Below are 19,142 nucleotides of genomic sequence, written 5' to 3' on the forward strand. Positions count from 1 at the left end.
CTATGTAGATACATGCAAAGTTGCCAAGGGAATATGGTGAAGTTGTATTCCTATACCTATAAGCACAACACAGGCTCATTAAAAATAATGAATTGAAATAATGGAAATGAAATTTGATTTTTCTGTAGAAACATTATTATGTTACCAGGATTGTGTCTGACTAGTTTCTGAGGCCAAACCTATAAAAAAGTACAATGTCTAGTCAAAATGGTATATTTATATCTTGAATAAGAAAAACTATTCTGAAGTATGCTAAAGATAACTAGTTCATCTACTTTTAATTTAAAGGAAATGGCCATGTAGGCTCAGCTAGATTGCTCTCAGCCTTTCTGGAAAAAACCAAAGATACCACTGGAACAAACTCCCTCAAACTGGGAGCAGAGGTTAAGTGCATTCTCAATGTGAGTCAGGTTTTTAAGTACCAGTACACATTAGGAAAGCAGCCTGAGAAGCCATGTGGTTTGTATGTTCCTGGCTTTAAATACCCAAAAACCATATAGATAGAATGGCAGATCACAGAAATTTTGACTCCTTTGTATATCTCGGTATATTGATTTATCGGACATTCTCAATGATGGTCCATAAATCATTGTTTTTTTAACCTGAGGTTGCAGCTTATTAGTGGGAGGAAAAAGAGTAAAAGTAGAATATATAAGATTGTAGTACAAGCATTTGACTAAGTGTTTTGACTAGTGTACGTGTGTTTAGCATGGCAGCCTGTGTACACTATACTTATTATGATGAGTTGTAGCTAAAGTAGTTGAAACATTGCCATAATACTCTTTTACTATTTCAAATCTCACTGAAATGTTGCTTAATTGTAAAAGCAAAATGTATTGCTTTGTAGTTCTACTTTATTACCTAAATCTTGTAATATATGGTGAACAGATTTGTTACTATTTCTTTGCAGTTAGCTTCTGGAATTTATACTTTTGCCTGCTCTTTGTGGAATCACCATACAGACACATTCCTCCAACAAGTTTCTTCTGGCAATGAAGCTGCAGTTCTAAGTGCACTAGAACGAACTCTACTATCCTTGAAAGGTACTATTAAATTTCACATGTTCATTTTTGAAATGATGTACCTCAGAACAGTTACCAAATGGTTCCTTCGGATGGATTTTTCTGTTCCCAGTTGCACTGGGAAAATAAGGGATTAATTTCTCCCTGAGAGATAAGAGCTTATTTGTAGTTTGTTTTTTTCCTTTGTTAGAATAGCTCTTCCTCTATCCTATTTTTTAATTTTAATTAAAATTTTTTAAAATTTTTATACATTTGAGGGTACATGTGCAATTTTGTTACATGGATACAGTATGTAGATATGGGCTTTTTTTTTGAGACAGAGTCTCGCTTTGTTGTCCAGGCTAGAGTGAGTGCCATGGCGTCAGCCTAGCTCACAGCAACCTCAAACTCCTGGGCTCCAGCGATCCTTCTGCCTCAGCCTCCCGAGTAGCTGGGACTACAGGCATGCGCCACCATGCCCGGCTAATATTTTATATATATATCAGTTGGCCAATTAATTTCTTTCTATTGATAGTAGAGACGGGGTCTCGCTCTTGCTCAGGCTGGTTTTGAACTCCTGACCTTGAGCAATCCGCCCGCCTCGGCCTCCCAAGAGCTAGGATTACAGGCGTGAGCCACCGCGCCCGGCCCTAGATATGGGCTTTCAGTGTAACCATCACCTGAATAGTGTTCATTGTTTCCATTAAGTAATTTTCACCCCTCATCTCCATCCCACTCTCTCACCCTTTCAGGTCTCCAGTGTTTATTATTCCACTCTTTGTGTTCATGTGTACACATTATTTAGCTAACATTTATAAGTGAGAACATGTGCTATTTGACTTTCTGTGTTTGATCTCAGGTAGCCTCTCCTAGTACAACTCATTTTGCATGTTTCTCAGTTTAGCTTATAAGTTTTTTTTATCCTTAGAATCCCACCACACACTTTTGGCATTACCCTAATGCATCACTTATTTTAACTAGACATTAGATGCACAAACTCCAAACTGCCTGTGCATTTTGATAAAACCTGTGAACAAATATGCGAATAATTTTTAAAGGACTGTTGACAAATAGAATCCATTGTACAGGGGAGTGGAGATGGTTTTGTCATTATGCTTAAGAAGAAATTAAAAGGCCCTGGACAGAAATGTTTACTCAGAATTAGAAAATCTGATATAAGGTTTATATATACAAAACTATGTGTATGGAGGTATATGTAATAATTAATCTAAGAAATTTTCAAGAATATTTTTGATTGTAGGGTTTTCTTGCCTTATTGATTTCAAAGCCTAACTCTTGACAGAAAGGATGTAGCTTTATTCTCTCTTAGCCTACTTTAATATTTCATACCTGTCCATCTCAAGGTCTTAGATACACATTAACTTTTTAAAGTCATCTTGCCTTGGGAAATTTTGTTCTGTCCAGCTATAAGTTTCAGAAGTCCTAAAATGAAGAAATACTTAGGACTAGAAGTTTTGTTACGTGTAATCTCTATCTGAATTTACACCTTTGTGGATTTAGTATGTTTTACACATCACGTGTTTATTATTTCATTCCACAAATTTATAGGTGCTTGGCACTGAGGAGACAGACATAATAAAATGATCACACAAATGCATGTAAAATGGTATCTGTGATAGGGACCTTACAATGTTATGATAACTGATAATATTCTCAGGGAAGACATCCCTGAGAAAGTGATCGTTGAGCCCAAATCATAAAGGATAAATGGAAGTTAACTAGGTGATGAAAGGAGAAAAAGAAAGGATCTTCCTAGGTAATATGGACCTACGTTCTGTGGTGAGAAAGAGCATATCCAGAATAGAGGACTCAGTTTGAATTCTGTTTCCTACTGTGATGATGCAGTAACATCTGACTTGTAATATAATTGATCAAACTGAAGGTCTTGCAGACAGTTACATTTTAAACCTAATTTTAATATGTTTACCTTTCGATTTCACCTGATGAAAAGTATCTAAAGGATAATTCTTTAGTAATACAGACAGCAGTGCTTATTTAATGAATTGACTTTAAATTCTGTCTCTTATGCTGTCGTCATTGTTGTTAGATTGTGCTGTTTTCACATATATCATTGGATTCTTTAATAACCCCATGAAGTAGGATTTATTAACCACATTTTACAGATGAGGAAAATGAGATCTAGAAAAGTTGCCTAAAGTAATATAGCTGTGTAGAGTGGAACAAGGATTTAAATCTAGCTCATACTTCAAATCTGTTATCCTGTTTGTCTCTCTGTGTATGCTAATTTGTCAGTGTTACTCTTAAAATGTCATACTTACAATTGAGCTGTATAGTCTATTTCAGATTTGGAAATAGAGTTTAATTTTTATGTCTCTTTTAGGAGATAATTGTATTTCCATTTTAATGTAGCTTACAACTGAATGAAGTTTCTGGTCTATGTGGAGTCATAGCTTAAAGTTTAAGTACTAATAATTGTATGAGTTAAATCCTGCAGTATAGTTTTAGAAACATGAGTACTATCTATCTATCTATCTATCTATCTATCTATCTATCTATCTATCTATCTATCTATTTATTTAAGTCTTGCCCTTCCCCTTCCCTCATGAGTACTTAATGATAACTGAATAGAACACTGCTTTTGTGAGTCTGAAGAAGTAGGCTTTAGTTCCATTTTTCCCACTAACTATCCAACCAAAGGACAAGGAGTTACTTCTCTTCATGTATTATTAAATGAGAGGATTAAACCAGATTAACCTCCAAGCTTGATTAGATTTTATGATTCTGAATCTTTATTATGATTGGGATTTTAGTTGGATAAAATATGAAGAAATAAGGTTTAAATAAAGCTTGCTTTTACTTTTCAGTGCTGCGTAAGTTAACTGTTAATGGATTTGTGGAACCTCATAAGAATATAGAGGTGATGGTAAGTGATAAAAGTAATTTATTTGTGACTTTGGGAAAGTGTGTGGTATTTTTCTGAATGTTTTAAAGTATGTTCTTATTTGGCATTAATTTAAAACAGTTTTTATTAAGTGATCATCTAGTTGTATTTTTGTTTTGTTTACCATTCTGTATATGTTATAGTGTATTTTTAGTCTTATGGTCTGTTTTCACTATATCAAAGTGGCTATTGTATGAAACAGGAAATAGCCCCACGATATTCTTAAGATCCAATGGTATATTGAGAGTGTTAATTTAAAAAAAATTTTTTTTAAGAGATGGGGTTATACTAAGTCACCCAGGCTGCTCTTGAACTCCTGGCCTCAAGAGATCCTCCCACCTCAGCCCCCTAGTAGCTGAGACTACATGCGCTTGCCACTGCAACTGGATAATTTGTTTTTTATAGTTAAGGGATGGGGTCTTGCTGTGTTGCTCAGCTTGGTCTGAAATTCGTAGCCTCAAGCCATTCTCTTGCCTCAGCCTTTTGTTAATTTGAATTTAAATTAAAATGAACTCCTATTAATTGGAATGCTATTATGATATTACCAGGTGCATTTTAGATAGTTATTTATATCTTTGATATTTCTTTTATTTATTTTTATGTATTTAAAATGAATTTATTTCCTCTGATTATAACATTAATACATATTTTTCACAATCAATTAAAACATAAATATATAATAGAAGAAAACCCTATTGATAATCCCATCACACATGGTGATGTATATTCATTCATTGTCATCTATTTTTTCTCCCATCGAAGTACTAACCAGGCCTGACCCTGCTTAGCTTCTGAGATCAGAGGAGATAGGGTGCGTTCAGGGTGGTATGATCATAGACCATCTATGTTTTTTCTATGTAAAAATATATAGTTGCACTTTTTTCCCATAAACTCTCATTGTGTTGTCCCCAAATTGCATCATGTTTCAGAAGGTATAAAAGAAGACATCATTTTACTCTACTTTTAGCTTTCATTCAAGATCAACACAGTTGAGAATTCAGAGTTTTGTTTATTTCCTCCTTGAAATGACAAAGAAAGAAAATGAACAAAGGAAGATGTTTCCTAATTTTTTGATGAACCAGAGGATGGATGCTCTGAGACTGAGAGTGGCAGTAATGATGATGGTGAAATTGATGGTATAAGTAAAATCTCAGACTCTAAGACTTCAGATGATGATATCCTGGTTGAATTTTCTCAAACTCAGTAATTGATGAATGAATGATATATTCCTAAGGACAGAAAGGAAATATAGCATGTAAAGATAATCATTCCTTAGGAAGGCTTTCATCATCCATTATATTGTGAACAAACCTAGACCATCCCATTTGCTAAAAGGGGACATCCCATTTGCTAAAAAGTCTAAAGCATCTTTTATGATGTTTATATAATCAACATTTATTGAAATGAAGTCTATTGCATTTAAATTCTTATTAAAAATTTTAAGTTTTTCATTCCTTTATATTTCCTTTTGTAAATTATTCACAAAATATCCTAAAATGTATTTTAAAAATAAGGGTCCATTAGACTCAGCTAGTACATGGTGATGGCTTATCTCTTTTGGTTTCTGAGGATTAATGTGTCTAATACTTTAGGTAAAGAATCTATGCTTTAAATAATTGGTACCATTTATTCACTTACCATTGCCAAATGCTGTTACTGATTTCTGGGATAGAGCATTAAACAAAGCAAAGTTCTGGCTGTCAAGGAGCTTACTATGTTCCAGTGGGAGGAGCCAGATAATAAACAAACAATATTTCAAGGGGTCATAAGGCCTGTGAAGAAAAATTAAGCAGAGAATGTTTATTGAAACAGGATGCTTAATAAATAATTGATTTATAGCAAAGTTACTTATGTAACAGAAATGAGATATTAAAGAATTGAAATACTATAGTTATTTTCCTGTGGAAGACTTGTTTATAATAATAGTGAATTGTTTTTTACTTCATTTAAGTTTAACTTATTTTTCTTCAGCTGGTTTTTAAAAATGGTTATGATAGATATGTTTTAGTGTTTCTGATAAAAGTATAAGGTAAATGTTTATAACTGAAGAAATTGAGACACTTTATGTTCTTTTCTAGGGTTTTTTACATGGAATATTTGAACGTCTTAAACAGTTTCTGGAATGCAGTAAGTACTTCCATTACAGTTGTTTTTACTGTATAATCCTTATTAATAGCTTATTTAGCTAGGATTAATGAAGGATTAATAAGGGTTAATGAATCCTTATTCATTAATGGCTTGTACTCTGCACTTGCAAATCTCCAGAAAGTGTTTTGCCCAACCCCTCTGGGTGAACTCTTGATAGCTGGAGAGATCTTGTGTGTGACTAAAATTAGTATCTTGATAATTAACTTTCTGAAGTTAAATTATAAACTTAATTTTTTTCTTCATATAGAATAGCCCCCCCCCCATCCTCCGGGGACACTATCCAAGACTGCTAGTGGATGCCTGAAACCACAGATAGTACAGAACCCTGTATATACTATGTTTTTTGATTCGAGAACCAAGACTCAATGACTAACAACCAGGTAGCATACACAGCATGGATGTGCAGGACAAAGGGAGAATTCATGTGTCAGGCGGGACTGAGTAAGATGGTGTGAGATTTCATCAGTCTACTCAGAATGATGTGCAATTTAAAACTTACGAATTCTTTCTGGAATTTTTTATTTAATATTTTCAGACCATGGTTGACCCCAGGTAACTGAAACTATGGAAAGTGAGATCACAGATAAGGGGGAACTACTGTACCTGTCTCATTCTCCAAGTACAGGAAACCTTTTTTAAAAAAAAATCTATATTTTGTCCATTCCTTCTTCTGGATTTCTATTACAGCTTTTGTTTTCCAGGCAGACAACTACAAAAGTCATATATTTAGCAAATATATGTAGATTTTATGACCAATGCTGTTTAGAGTTCTTGTAGACTCTTTTTCTTTTAGTATGTTTTACCTAGAACTATGATATAAATTTTCTTAAGTGGCATTTTCATTTTGTAAATCCACTTGATCATTAACCTCTACTGGCTTACCCTTAGGATCCTTTGTAATCCACTACCACACACAAGAGAATTTAGCATTTACATTTGTGTTGTATTTTACTGGTGGTCTGTTTGTTACCTTCTTTTCTTCCACGTGATTATAAGCACCTTTGCTCAGGACACACACATGTACACACACACACACGTGTGTGTGTTTGTGTGTGTATCTCTCTCTCTCTCTCTCTCTCTCTCTCTCTCTCTCTCTCTCTCTCTCATGTTATCTGGGGGCTTACTACCCTGAGAGCATATGTTGGTCTACTCAGTTTTAGGGAGTTGCTGATTGTTTTATGTCAGTCATTTTCAATTTAGTAAAAACGTACGCAGGCATTGTCCTGAGTACTGTGCATGCAAAGATGAATAAGACAGCTTATGTCTTTTCTCTGGTCTTCCCGGTGAGGGTAGCAGAAGGAAGAATAGAAGTCCTTCCAGGAGAGGAGAATGAGATAAATGACCTAATGGTACATGAAGAGTATCATTAGAGAGCAAAGTAGTTGATGGGCTTACATACATTATTTTGAATGTACAAAAAAATTATGTCAGAAAGTATTAGAAGAAATTTGTCAGAAGGTATATGAAAAACGATAGTGAGTATGTTACTCTTTTTGAGTTCATTGTATTTATACATATTTATTGCTTGAAAACATTTTAAATATGATTGAGTTTTAAAAAATGTGATTTATGGCCGGGTGCGGTGGCTCACGCCTGTAATCCTAGCACTCTGGGAGGCCGAGGCGGGTGGATTGCTCGAGGTCAGGAGTTTGAAATCAGCCTGAGCAAGAGCAAGACCCCGTCTCTACTATAAATAGAAAGAAATTAATTGGCCAACTAATATATATAGAAAAAATTAGCCGGGCATGGTGGCGCATGCCTGTAGTCCCAGCTACTCGGGAGGCTGAGGCAGAAGGATCGCTTGAGCCCAGGAATTTGTGGTTGCTGTGAGCTAGGCTGACGCCATGGCACTCACTCTAGCCTGGGCAACAAAGTGAGACTCTGTCTCAAAAAAAAAAAAATGTGATTTATGATTCATTGCTAAAATTGCTACCCTTTTACTTTAAAATGGGTTCAGGTCATATATTAGGATTAATTTATGTGATGGTGGTATCAAGGATTACTGTGTAATTGAGTTGCTTTTTAATAGTGAATGCATAATACAGAATATGCAAGAATATAATTGGCAGTTTTATTTTTTTTAAAGTTTTGGTTGTGAATTTATAGAGTATTATCAACTTGTACTAATATTTGAAATGTATTTTTAACAGGTAGAAATATAGGTACAGATAATATGTGTAGAGATAGACTGGAAAAGACCATCATTCTTTTTACTAAAGTGGTAAGTTTTCTTTTTATCTTAAGTATGTTTTCTCAAATATAATACATTCAAATTTAAAATGGAAAATATTTTTATAACCACACATTTCACTTTAGTGAAAGAAAGCTTAGGTTCTCTTTATAGAAAGCTAAAAAATTACTTTTGTATGTACTTTAGAATTCATATAATGATTAAGTTTATATACCATGTATCATAGTATATAGGTCACTTGGTATAACAAATATCAGAGAAGTTGATTTCTCTAAAGCTCATTAGACCCATTGGAGAAAGCAGAGATGAAGATAGCAGTTCAGCTGAAGATAGATCAAATGTAGCAGGCAGTATAATATCAGAAAGTCAGTATATTCAAATTGACTATCAGTTTGTCATCATCAATATCAAACACCTATTGAATGAAATTATATGAGTGCACTGTGCTAGGCAATTCATAAAAATTTTTTTATAAAATTAAGTTTTATAAATCATTGATATTTATGAAATTTTGGGAAAATTTGGAGGATTGGGAAAAAAAGAATTGGGGTATAGCAATTAGGAAAACCTGGCTTGAGGGCTACTTGCACTAAAATAGGTACTTGAAGACAATTGGAAATATCTAAATCTGTAATCTATTTTCCCTTTTTCTTTGAAGATTCAATAATAGGGTTGGGATTGTCTGTCCCTTGGAGGGGAGTAAAGGAGCAGAAATGAGTTGTTTCTATTTTTGTGTTTAGGTAGTTGTTACCTTTAGTTTCAGTTGCCATCATTTCTCATGTACCAAATAGCCTCAATAGAAAAAACTGACCTAATCTTCCAAGATCCAGTATGAAATTGACTAAGATCCTTTCTGTAAAAAACAAACAAAACAGAGCAAGATAAAAACAGGATGCTGTAGTTAGTCAATGGCACTTTGTGAAGTATATCACTGACACTTGCCTGCATCTCTGCTACCAACAGTCCTGCTTAATATGTTAATCACATAGTAAAATTTAAAAAGCATTATTTAGAAGGCCTGATTTAGAAAATACATTGATTATTGAACAACTTGATTTCCAGTTCTTTCTTTTAGTTCTTAGTCAAAGGTAATGATATGTATAGATGGTATCTGTTATTTATTCTTCTTTTCAGAAGAAGTTGGAAGAAATTTCATTTATGAAATTCACATTTACGATCTCTAAGACTTTTTAAGGCTTTTAAAATTGGAATATTTCAAACATGGCTCTAAATAGAATTGAATAACTTTGAGTATCCATGAGATCATCACTCAGCTTCAGCAATTATCAACATGTGGTTGTGGTCAATCCTGTTCTATCTGTATGCTTTCTTCCCCTCCCACCATTGCTCATTATTTTAAAGCAAATCCCAGTTATTATATAGTATTATTTATAAATATTTGAGTATGTTTCTTTAAGCAGTAGGGTTTTTTTAAGTGTAATATGAACACAATGATCACACTAAAAATATAGTGACTTTTAAACATCATTTAAATATCTATTCAGATTTTAGATTTCTCTGTTTCATAAATGTTTTATAGTTGGCTTGTTTGAATTCGGATTCAAATACTATGAATTCCCTTTCCATCTTTTTTTTTCTTTTGCTATTTATTTGTTGAGTAACAGGTCATTTCCTATAGAGTTTTTCATGTTTTGGATCTTATTGCTTATATCCTCTGTGTTATTTACATGTTCCTTTGTCCCCAGGTGTTATTTGACATGTTTCTTTGTCTCTGCACTCCTCCTCCTCCCATATTTCTTATAAATTTGTAGTTAGATTTAGAAGCTTGATCGCATTCAGGCTTTTTTTGTGTAAGTGGGGTAGGGCTGTCAAGAATACTTGATAGGTGGTACTGTATGTTTAATACCACATGACATGAGGAGGCACACGGTGTCTGGTTGTCTCTTTTTGCATGGTAAGATTGATGAGTGAGCTATCAAGGTTCCTCGGTAGCTTTCCTCTATCGATTTTAACAGCCATTGATGAGTGCCTAGATCCATTACTTGATTAAAGGTTTACAGAATGATGGCATTCTAATCTTATTATTCCCTTTGCATTTATTAGCTGAATTCTTCTATAAAGGAAAAATCTCCCTCATCAATTATTTGATAGATGGAAATACAGTTCATGCAGGAAAGGCAGGATAATTTTTTAATTCTTTCCTTTTATCTATTACTTTTTAAAGGCCTATCTTTTGTATACTTAAACTTTTAATGTCATACTTATCCATTATTATCAAATTAAGTATGAAGTGGTTCTGTTTTGGTCCCTGTACTGGAAATAATAGAAATTTCTTGTTATAAAATATAGTCTTATGTAATCTGCATTATATGATGTAACCCAGGAAGCATTATAGTATGTGTAAAACTATACATGTACTCCCCACCAAGGTTTAAAACTTTCTAAATGTTTATTAGTAAAGTTATAATTGGAGCAATTCTATTCCTATATGAATTTGGAGAAAATATATTTTTATTTTTTTCTTTATAGCTGTTGGACTTCTTGGATCAGCATCCCTTTTCATTTACACCTCTAATTCAGAGATCACTGGAATTTTCTGTAAGCTATGTTTTTACAGAAATTGGTGAAGGCGTTACATTTGAACGATTCATTGTCCAGTGCATGAATCTTATTAAGATGATTGTCAAAAATTATGCTTATAAGCCATCCAAAAATTTTGAAGGTAATGCTTTACTGGTAGTTTTTTTTTCTTTATTTTAATGTTAGTGTGAAGTAATTGGTACTTTTACATATTTTTTTGAAATTTATTTAAAATATAAACTGTTGCTAGGACATGAAATAGTGATAAGGATTATAGTCTTTAATATGTTTATACCAGCTTTTAAAAATTATATAGTGCATTTACTGAGTTGTTTTTGTAGCACAATAAATCAGTTGAAGCTTAGGGACTTTAAGAATTAGGTACTACAATAATCCCTGCAGCTCATGTTTCAGGCTGTATTTATTTGAACAATTAAAAGCTTTCTCTGACTTTATATAAAGTAGAGGTTGCTTCTAGCTTAAATTGTTTATTATTTGGAATTCATCCATATGCATGTGTGTCAAGATGAATAAAGTCTCGTAGGAGAGAGAGAAAGGCTTATGAGTTAGCCACCTCAATGTTGTGATCATATAGCATGGTAATGTATAAGCTGTGTGGTAAGACAGAGACAGAATTGATGTGGGTATGTTATAAGTAAATGAAAGAGATTTATTTATAATAAAAATGAAGATTATATACAAGTGTATCTTTTTCTCTGAGTATATTTTTAATTTATTTAAACCATATAATCCAACTTAGGTAGAATGTTTTGCTGTACTACAATTAACTTGGAAATTTTATTTTTCTAGATAGCAGTCCTGAAACTCTTGAAGCCCATAAGATTAAGATGGCATTCTTCACATATCCCACTTTGACAGAGATATGTAGAAGATTAGTCTCTCATTATTTTCTATTAACTGAAGAAGAACTGACAATGTGGGAAGAAGACCCAGAAGGCTTTAGTAAGAATTAATTTTTTAGTTTTTTGGCTTTCTCACCTTTCTGTCAATAGATATCTATTTGAATAACAGGTATATTAATGTTGTATTTTAATATAGCAATTTTAATTTGGGAATTTTGGTTTTTCAAAATTAACTTATTCTCTACAACTACCAGCTTGTTCTTACTAAAGGAAAAAAAAAAAACACCATAAAACAACAACAAAAAATTAACTTATTCTCTGTTATCCATTAGAACAAAATGAGAAGCAGGAAATGAATAACTTGTTTAAATATGATGCAGAATTTTGTACAGAAAGACATGTTTTTTAACTTTTAGATTCCCTTACAAATGTATCATGTAGTTTCAGATAATTGCCTGTCTCTATTATCAGGTCAGTTTCTACTTTGTGATTCATTCCATACTATTTTTTATTTGTAGAAATATTTGCCTCAGAAATTTGGAGGGATTTTTTTATTTTTTTACAGATATTTTTCAATCTGTTTGAATTTTAGTAATAGATAAGTGAGTAGCATAATCCTATTGGGACCCTTCCTATAGAAAATCAAGGAATCACATGTCTAGAAAAGTGTTTGTGTGTGAATTATTTCGGCCATGGTGGGACACAGGCTAGATTTTAGCCTCTTCTTACCCATTTGGCTGAATGCCCTTGTGTAGATACATGCATATGTTTCCTAATATTTTAAGAATGCCTTAAACTTTTTGGAAGATTTATCTTCCTCTTCTGTTTTTGTTATTTAGAAATAATTTTAGTTCATTTAGAAAATATAGCATTGCACTGCCCAGTGCATCCTTTTTTGCTTTTGCTTTTTCTTAGCTAAAATCTTATGTTTCAATTTGCATTCTCTGTGCAGTACATTTACTATTGTAACATGAAGCCTTGAGTCTTTAGAGTTTTAGAAGTCCTGAAGTATTTTACTTTAATTACAAATGCAAGAAATCTTTAGAAAGTGTGACTAATCATTTTAACTTGTGAAAAATGATTACTGTATTGAAATGAAATGATTTTTAGGATTGTAGTGATATTGTATCAGGTGATATCAGATGCTCTGGAACTGACAAGTACTTTGAGCTTTCCTGAATAAAGAATTTTTAATGAAAACAAGAATGCTTGTAGTTGTAATAAACAGTTGGTGATTGTGAGATACACAGGCGTGATCTCTAGCGTATAGTAAAGAAATCCATGTAAGGCCTATGTTCCTGATTTATTTTTAGTGTTATTTTTAAAACAATTCACAGAAATATTATACTGATGTTATCCAAATCTTTGTTTTCCAAACTGAGATTTTGAAAACATAATTATTGCATATTTTTAATTGCAGCAGTGGAAGAAACAGGAGGAGATTCTTGGAAATATAGTTTGAGGGTAAGTATTGAAAGAAAAATCAACAGGGGAAAGATTAATCCTTCTAAAGTTCTTAATTGATAATGACATTATTAAAGATTTCAAGAAACTTTGTATTTGAGAGGAAAGTACGTAAATTATGAATTTTAATCTGAATTTTCTTTTTGTTAACTTGAGGATTTGCAAACTTAATTTTTCTTCATTTTTTTAGTTGAATTGCTTAGGGAATAATTGTCAGTGTACAAATGGAAAATGTTTGTGAAAGTAAAAGCTTCCACTTTTTGGCTGGAATATTTTTTTCTCCTCTTTAAGTATTTCATTAATAAAACTTCTTTTGATATGTTATTTCTCTTACCATCTAGTGTGAGTCTTAGAGATTAGCCCATCGCTCTCAGTTACAGGATGCCTTTAAAACACATTTATTAATATGGCAAATGTTTTACCTTTAAGGAAGATTTACCAAATGTGGCCTTTGAGCTGTTCTTTTTGTTAATTCTTGTGTTTACATAATATACATTATTGCCATTGGTTTTCTAAAAATGTATCTTAATGATTTTACATTCCTAAGCTTGTAGTTGTAAACCAGATGAATTACTGGTGATTTTAAAACTTGAAAAAATTTTATTCCTTTAATTTTTAAAACTTTCTCTTATGGAGAAATTCAAACAAATTAAAAAATAGAGAAAATAATAGCATTAGCTCTTCATGATAGTCAGTTTATCACTTATCAACTCATGGCTAATCTAGTTTCATATAAGCTTGTCACCCCTTCAGCTTGCATTATTTTGAAGAAAATATCTGGGATAACAGCATTTGTACATATTTCTGTATGTATGTCTATAAGTTTCTTTTTAAAATGTAACGCACAATATCTTAATTATTCATTTATATTATGAATTATTTAGCAATTCAATACTTTTAAGAAACAAAACAAATCATTTTTTATGTAGCAAATGCTGATATCTGTTACTCTTTGTGTTTGTTAAGAGAATAGTACTTTATATGGTGAATTGAATTCATGAATTGCTGTTGTTGCTTATTGTATCATTGCTAAGAAAATATGTAATTTTTAACATATTAAATCTTGGGTATTTATTTATAGGATTGAACAATGAATATGGCTACAGAATGTTCTTTTAAATTTAAAGTATGGGCCGGGCGCTGTGGCTCACGCCTGTAATCCTAGCTCTTGGGAGGCCGAGGCGGGCGGATTGCTCAAGGCCAGGAGTTCAAAACCAGCCTGAGCAAGAGCGAAACCCCGTCTCTACTATAAAATAGAAAGAAATTAATTGGCCAACTGATATATATATATAAAAAATTAGCCGGGCATGGTGGCACATGCCTGTAGTCCCAGCTACTCGGGAGGCTGAGGCAGTAGGATTGCTTGAGCCCAGGAGTTTGAGGTTGCTGTGAGGTAGGCTGACGCCACGGCACTCACTCTAGCCTGGACAACAAAAAGCGAGACTCTGTCTCAAAAAAAAAAAAAAAATTTAAAGTATGGAGCGACTTCCGGGGCCCCCCTCTCTTGGGGCCCCAGAACCTCGTCCACAAAAAAAAAAAAAAAAATAAATAAATTTAAAGTATGATTAATTTAAAAATACAATTTGCTGTCTATAGTTATAAGTTTTTGAATGCATAATGCCAAATGATTGAAATAAGGAAATAAACTTTCTATATGTTATGAATTAAATTATTATAACTTGATTTTACTTTCCATTATATTTGTTACAGAAAATAGTAATCTTTCTTAAAAAGTAAAACAACTGGAAATATTTTCAAAGATTTAGGATTTTAAGAGTGAATATTCTTTGCTTTATTGTAGAATTAGTAGATATAGTATAGCATTGTTTTTAATAGAAATTTGTCTCTTTTCTCTTTCCAGCCATGCACTGAAGTCCTTTTTATAGATATATTCCATGAATATAATCAGACTCTTACTCCTGTACTTTTAGAAATGATGCAAACACTTCAGGGTGGGTTATTTTTTGTGATACTTTGATGTATTGATTTAATAAATCAGTTAAAATACTCTGAGTGCCTACTATGTAAAATACTCTATTTCCTAGACCATATTATGGATATCAATTTGAGAAAGACAGAATATGTTCTTTCCTGAAGGGGTAGCATTTGAGATAGGTCTTGAGTTACAGTTTGAAATGATAGTTAAATTCTGCTGTCATAAATATAATAGTAGATCAAGCAAAGCAGCAATCATATTGCTTGGGGAAACTGGAGCATGTTGTGAGAAGTAGTGAGAAATGTGTGTTATAGCCTTTGTTAGAATGGTGGCAGTGGGAGTGGAAAGAAGGTCATGGATTTAAGAGAGAATGATGAAGTAAATTTTTGGTACTTAATTGCTGTGCTTTGTACATGACTCATTATTTAACTATTAAGATTGACTAATGATTTCTGACTTTTTTGCTAGACTTTAAGTTCCAGGGGGCATTGATAACATCTGTTTTGTTCATACTTTATCCTCCTGCCTGACATACCCAGTAACTGTTTATTGATTGATTGATTGATTGGCTTTTGCCAATTGATTTAATGTGCTGGGCAAGGGAAAGTGATCAAAGATGATCCTGAACTTTTGTGTCTTAAGGACAGTGAAACAGTTATCTCATTAGTACTGGTTGGAGATAGAGATATACTTTTGGAGTACATGCATATCAGGAGTCTTGGGTGAAGTAAAGACTTTCAAGGACAGACCTGAGATTTTCACCGATAGGGAAATGAGGAGGTGAAAGCCCCTACAAAAAAGCCAGATAAGAAACTATCCAAGAAGTATGAAGAAAGGTATGGGGGTGTATCCTGGAGAAGAGCATGTCAGAAGTGTCAAATGCTTGTAAGAGGCAAAAGGCAATGGATCTTCCAAGAGAATCGATTATCTAGTTGGTTGCAGCAGGAATCACGTTGTAAGGGATCAGGAATTGAGTAGGTGGTGATATAAGGTAATGAGAGAATTTCCTGTAGGGAAGGAGATTCCTAATCTTGTTTGTAGTAAGAGAGTTACTCCCCCTTTAGGCTTTTATACTCTCAAAAGCCTAATAGAGTATTTCTGTTTAAACTATAAGCCAAGGGAAATATGTAAAAATCATCATGTTAATTTTTAAAGATAATTTGAGCATTATTGTATTTCAAATGAATTGATCTGCATTGTATAGTTAGTTACTAATTTTTTTCTTTTTCTTTTTCTTTTTCTTTTTCTTTTTCTTTTTTTTTTTTACATTCCTATGAGCTAGGGCAAGTTACCAATTTCTCAGTGCAGGATTACAGATTCCTAAATTTATAATATGCTGTTTCCATTGCTCTGTTTTTTTTGGTTTTTGAACATTATTTTTGTTTTCTCCTACACAGACTATTTACTGTTTACTTTTTAATTTTTGTATTTTTTATTTTTTTCTTAACCTTCACATGCCAATTTACTTTTTGAGACTATTGTAGGAAAGGATAGGTGTTTAGGTTGCACTTTGATAGGGTGCTGTCTGCTGGTAAGGTTTTCAGTGATTTCTGAGCTTGATTTTCTTTCTAGCTCTGGAGCAATTTGTTTATTCAGGGCTGTACTTATTCTAGCTTATTGGAATAGTGAGCTTAAGAATTCTTATTTATACTTCTCTATAAAGGTCACAGAAAAAACAAAACATTCTTGTTTTGTAGCAGAAATCGGCTTTGTTAAACTTGCTAAACTTGTTCTATTCTAAAGAAATATATTAATACTTATTAAGTAAATTATGTTTTCTGTGTTAACCATGGTATCTTCCTTCCTGAATAGTAGCATGGAAACTTCCAACATTTTATTCTAACATTTCCATGTTCCATAGTGGCTGTCACCTTTTTGTTTGCACTTTTCATTTTACTGTCATTCTTTATCTAGTGTGCTGTCATAACTAGGTTTATTTTTTCTTCCTAGAGCTTCTTTTGTGAATTGTTTATTCTTGTTCTTTGCTTCTTTTTTCCTGCTGTGTGATTCATCTCTTACTCTTTAAGAATTTTCATTTATAATAAGGATATAAAACAATAGTTAGCAATTTGTGGTATATATTTTTCTAGAATATTGCTTGTCATGACATTTTCCAAATATGTTATAATGATTTGTAATATTGTTTATGGCTTTAGATATTGTACCTATGTTTTCTAATGGTACTAATAATAAAACAGACTTTCCCTTTCTATCTATATGCATATTTAATATAATGAAGCATGTACTTAACTGAATTGGGGAACTAATACATTATATTTAAATGGAATATATTTTTTTAAAAAATAGTTTTATTTATTTTTTATTTATTTATTTTTAAACTGATCCTTATTTTTTAGGGCCCACAAATGTGGAAGATATGAATGCACTGTTAATTAAAGATGCTGGTATGTTAAACTTAAACTTAGTTGGTGTGCCTAGGGAAAGACTTCTAAGGAAGTGTAATGTGAGAACACAAGGATATGTAGAAGTTAGCTGTGTGTTTGGGGGGGAGAGATGTTGGGTGGGAAGAGGGTTCCAGGGAATGGAGTAGCACCCTTAGAGTATGAATAGTGACTATTTTGGTTTAACCAGAACGTAGAGGTTAAAAAGGGGTTATGGTGAGAGATGAGACTAGAGATAAACAGGGACTAGATTATAAAATATTACATCTACTTAGAAGCAAATATTATTTTATATTTTAATAATTTGACTTAAATATTTCAGAATAAATTTAATTTTCTGTTTGAAAGTACTAAGGAGTATTTAGGAAAAACATGGAATGAAGTAACTTAGTGTTTCAAAGTAGTACCTTCGGTTTTGTTTCTTACATATATTATGGCCCAGTATCTGAAATCTTTAATTTTTTTCTTAAATTTTCTTCTTAGTGTATAATGCTGTTGGATTAGCTGCTTATGAACTGTTTGACAGCGTTGATTTTGATCAGTGGTTTAAAAACCAGCTTCTTCCAGAATTACAAGTCATTCACAATAGGCAAGTATAAAATTTTGTGTTTATTTTATACTTATTTTACCTTATTGATTTTCTAATGAATTCATGAAGGCATTAAAATTGCTTATAATTTTAAAAACATTGTAATATGACTTAGTAGGTAATGTCTAGTGTAGAAAAGAGTAAGACTTGTGAATTTTATAATTGAAATATAAACAAAGCAGTTGGCTATTATGTTATTTATTTCAAATGTGAATTGTGACATCCAGGAAGTATTTGACTTCATATAAGATAGCTTTCAGGAAAAAGGAAGTAGGACTTTATACAAAGTTGAGGGAAGATGGAAGTCTGTGAGTTTAGAAAGAAACTGTCCACAAAAGGAAGACAAATGGACACTTAGCACAGGGGCTATGTCCCATGTCAGAAGTAGCCTAACCCAAGTAACATCTATGAGAGGTGACTGTCTTGGAATCAAGGGGTGGGGAACCTGCGGCCTTGGGAAACATGTGACCTTCTGCATCCTTGAATGTGGCCTTTGGACTGAATCCAAATTTTACAGAACAAATCCTTCATTTAAAGTTGTACAGCAGAGAAAGATGAAGCTTTTCTTGCCTCCTTTAGTGCTTAAAAATGAAAAATCTTGAAATCAGAAGGCCACAGATTCCCCACCCATATGAGATGGCAAAAAGCATTTGAATACACTTTAGGTTCTTACTGAGGTGCTCAATTCAGTTTTATAAACATTTAGAGCCACAAACTTGTAGTCCTGGAGATGTTTTAAAAGTTATTTTTTTTTTCTTTTTTTTCTTTTTTTTTTTTTTTTTAGAGGTCAAAACTATGAGATTAAAAGTTATTTTAACCAGTAAGTAGCTATTTATCTCCAGTTATTCAGTAAACAAATATTTTCAACACTTGGGATTTGCAATGTTCTATAAAGCCAGTAGTGAATAGACTCTACCTCTGCTCTAGGTAGCTAGTGAGCCTTTGATGGAGAGAAAGCTTTTCATTGGGGAGACAAATGTATGGTTTAATTGTCCTTAAACCCTATGGGCTATTTAGTTTAAGACCTTCATTGTGTGTTAGGGGAGCTCCCTACATATGGCTATTGAGCACTTGAAATGTGCTT

The 19,142-nt window shown here is 32.7% G+C and overlaps 1 protein-coding gene across 1 annotated transcript in view; it reads left to right on the plus strand.

The window, feature by feature from the left end:
* IPO11 (importin 11) overlaps positions 1-19,142 on the plus strand; it is a 197,985-nt gene that overhangs the window by 49,011 nt on the left and 129,832 nt on the right. Inside the window, exons 7-16 of the mRNA XM_012784031.3 lie at positions 911-1,043; positions 3,848-3,906; positions 6,003-6,051; positions 8,223-8,293; positions 10,754-10,946; positions 11,615-11,767; positions 13,088-13,131; positions 14,993-15,083; positions 17,425-17,472; positions 17,953-18,058. Coding sequence (XP_012639485.1) covers positions 911-1,043; positions 3,848-3,906; positions 6,003-6,051; positions 8,223-8,293; positions 10,754-10,946; positions 11,615-11,767; positions 13,088-13,131; positions 14,993-15,083; positions 17,425-17,472; positions 17,953-18,058 — 947 coding nt within the window. The remainder of the gene's footprint in view (positions 1-910; positions 1,044-3,847; positions 3,907-6,002; positions 6,052-8,222; positions 8,294-10,753; positions 10,947-11,614; positions 11,768-13,087; positions 13,132-14,992; positions 15,084-17,424; positions 17,473-17,952; positions 18,059-19,142) is intronic.

This window comes from Microcebus murinus, chromosome 11 (assembly GCF_040939455.1).
Source record: "Microcebus murinus isolate Inina chromosome 11, M.murinus_Inina_mat1.0, whole genome shotgun sequence".
NCBI classification, from domain to species: domain Eukaryota; kingdom Metazoa; phylum Chordata; class Mammalia; order Primates; family Cheirogaleidae; genus Microcebus; species Microcebus murinus.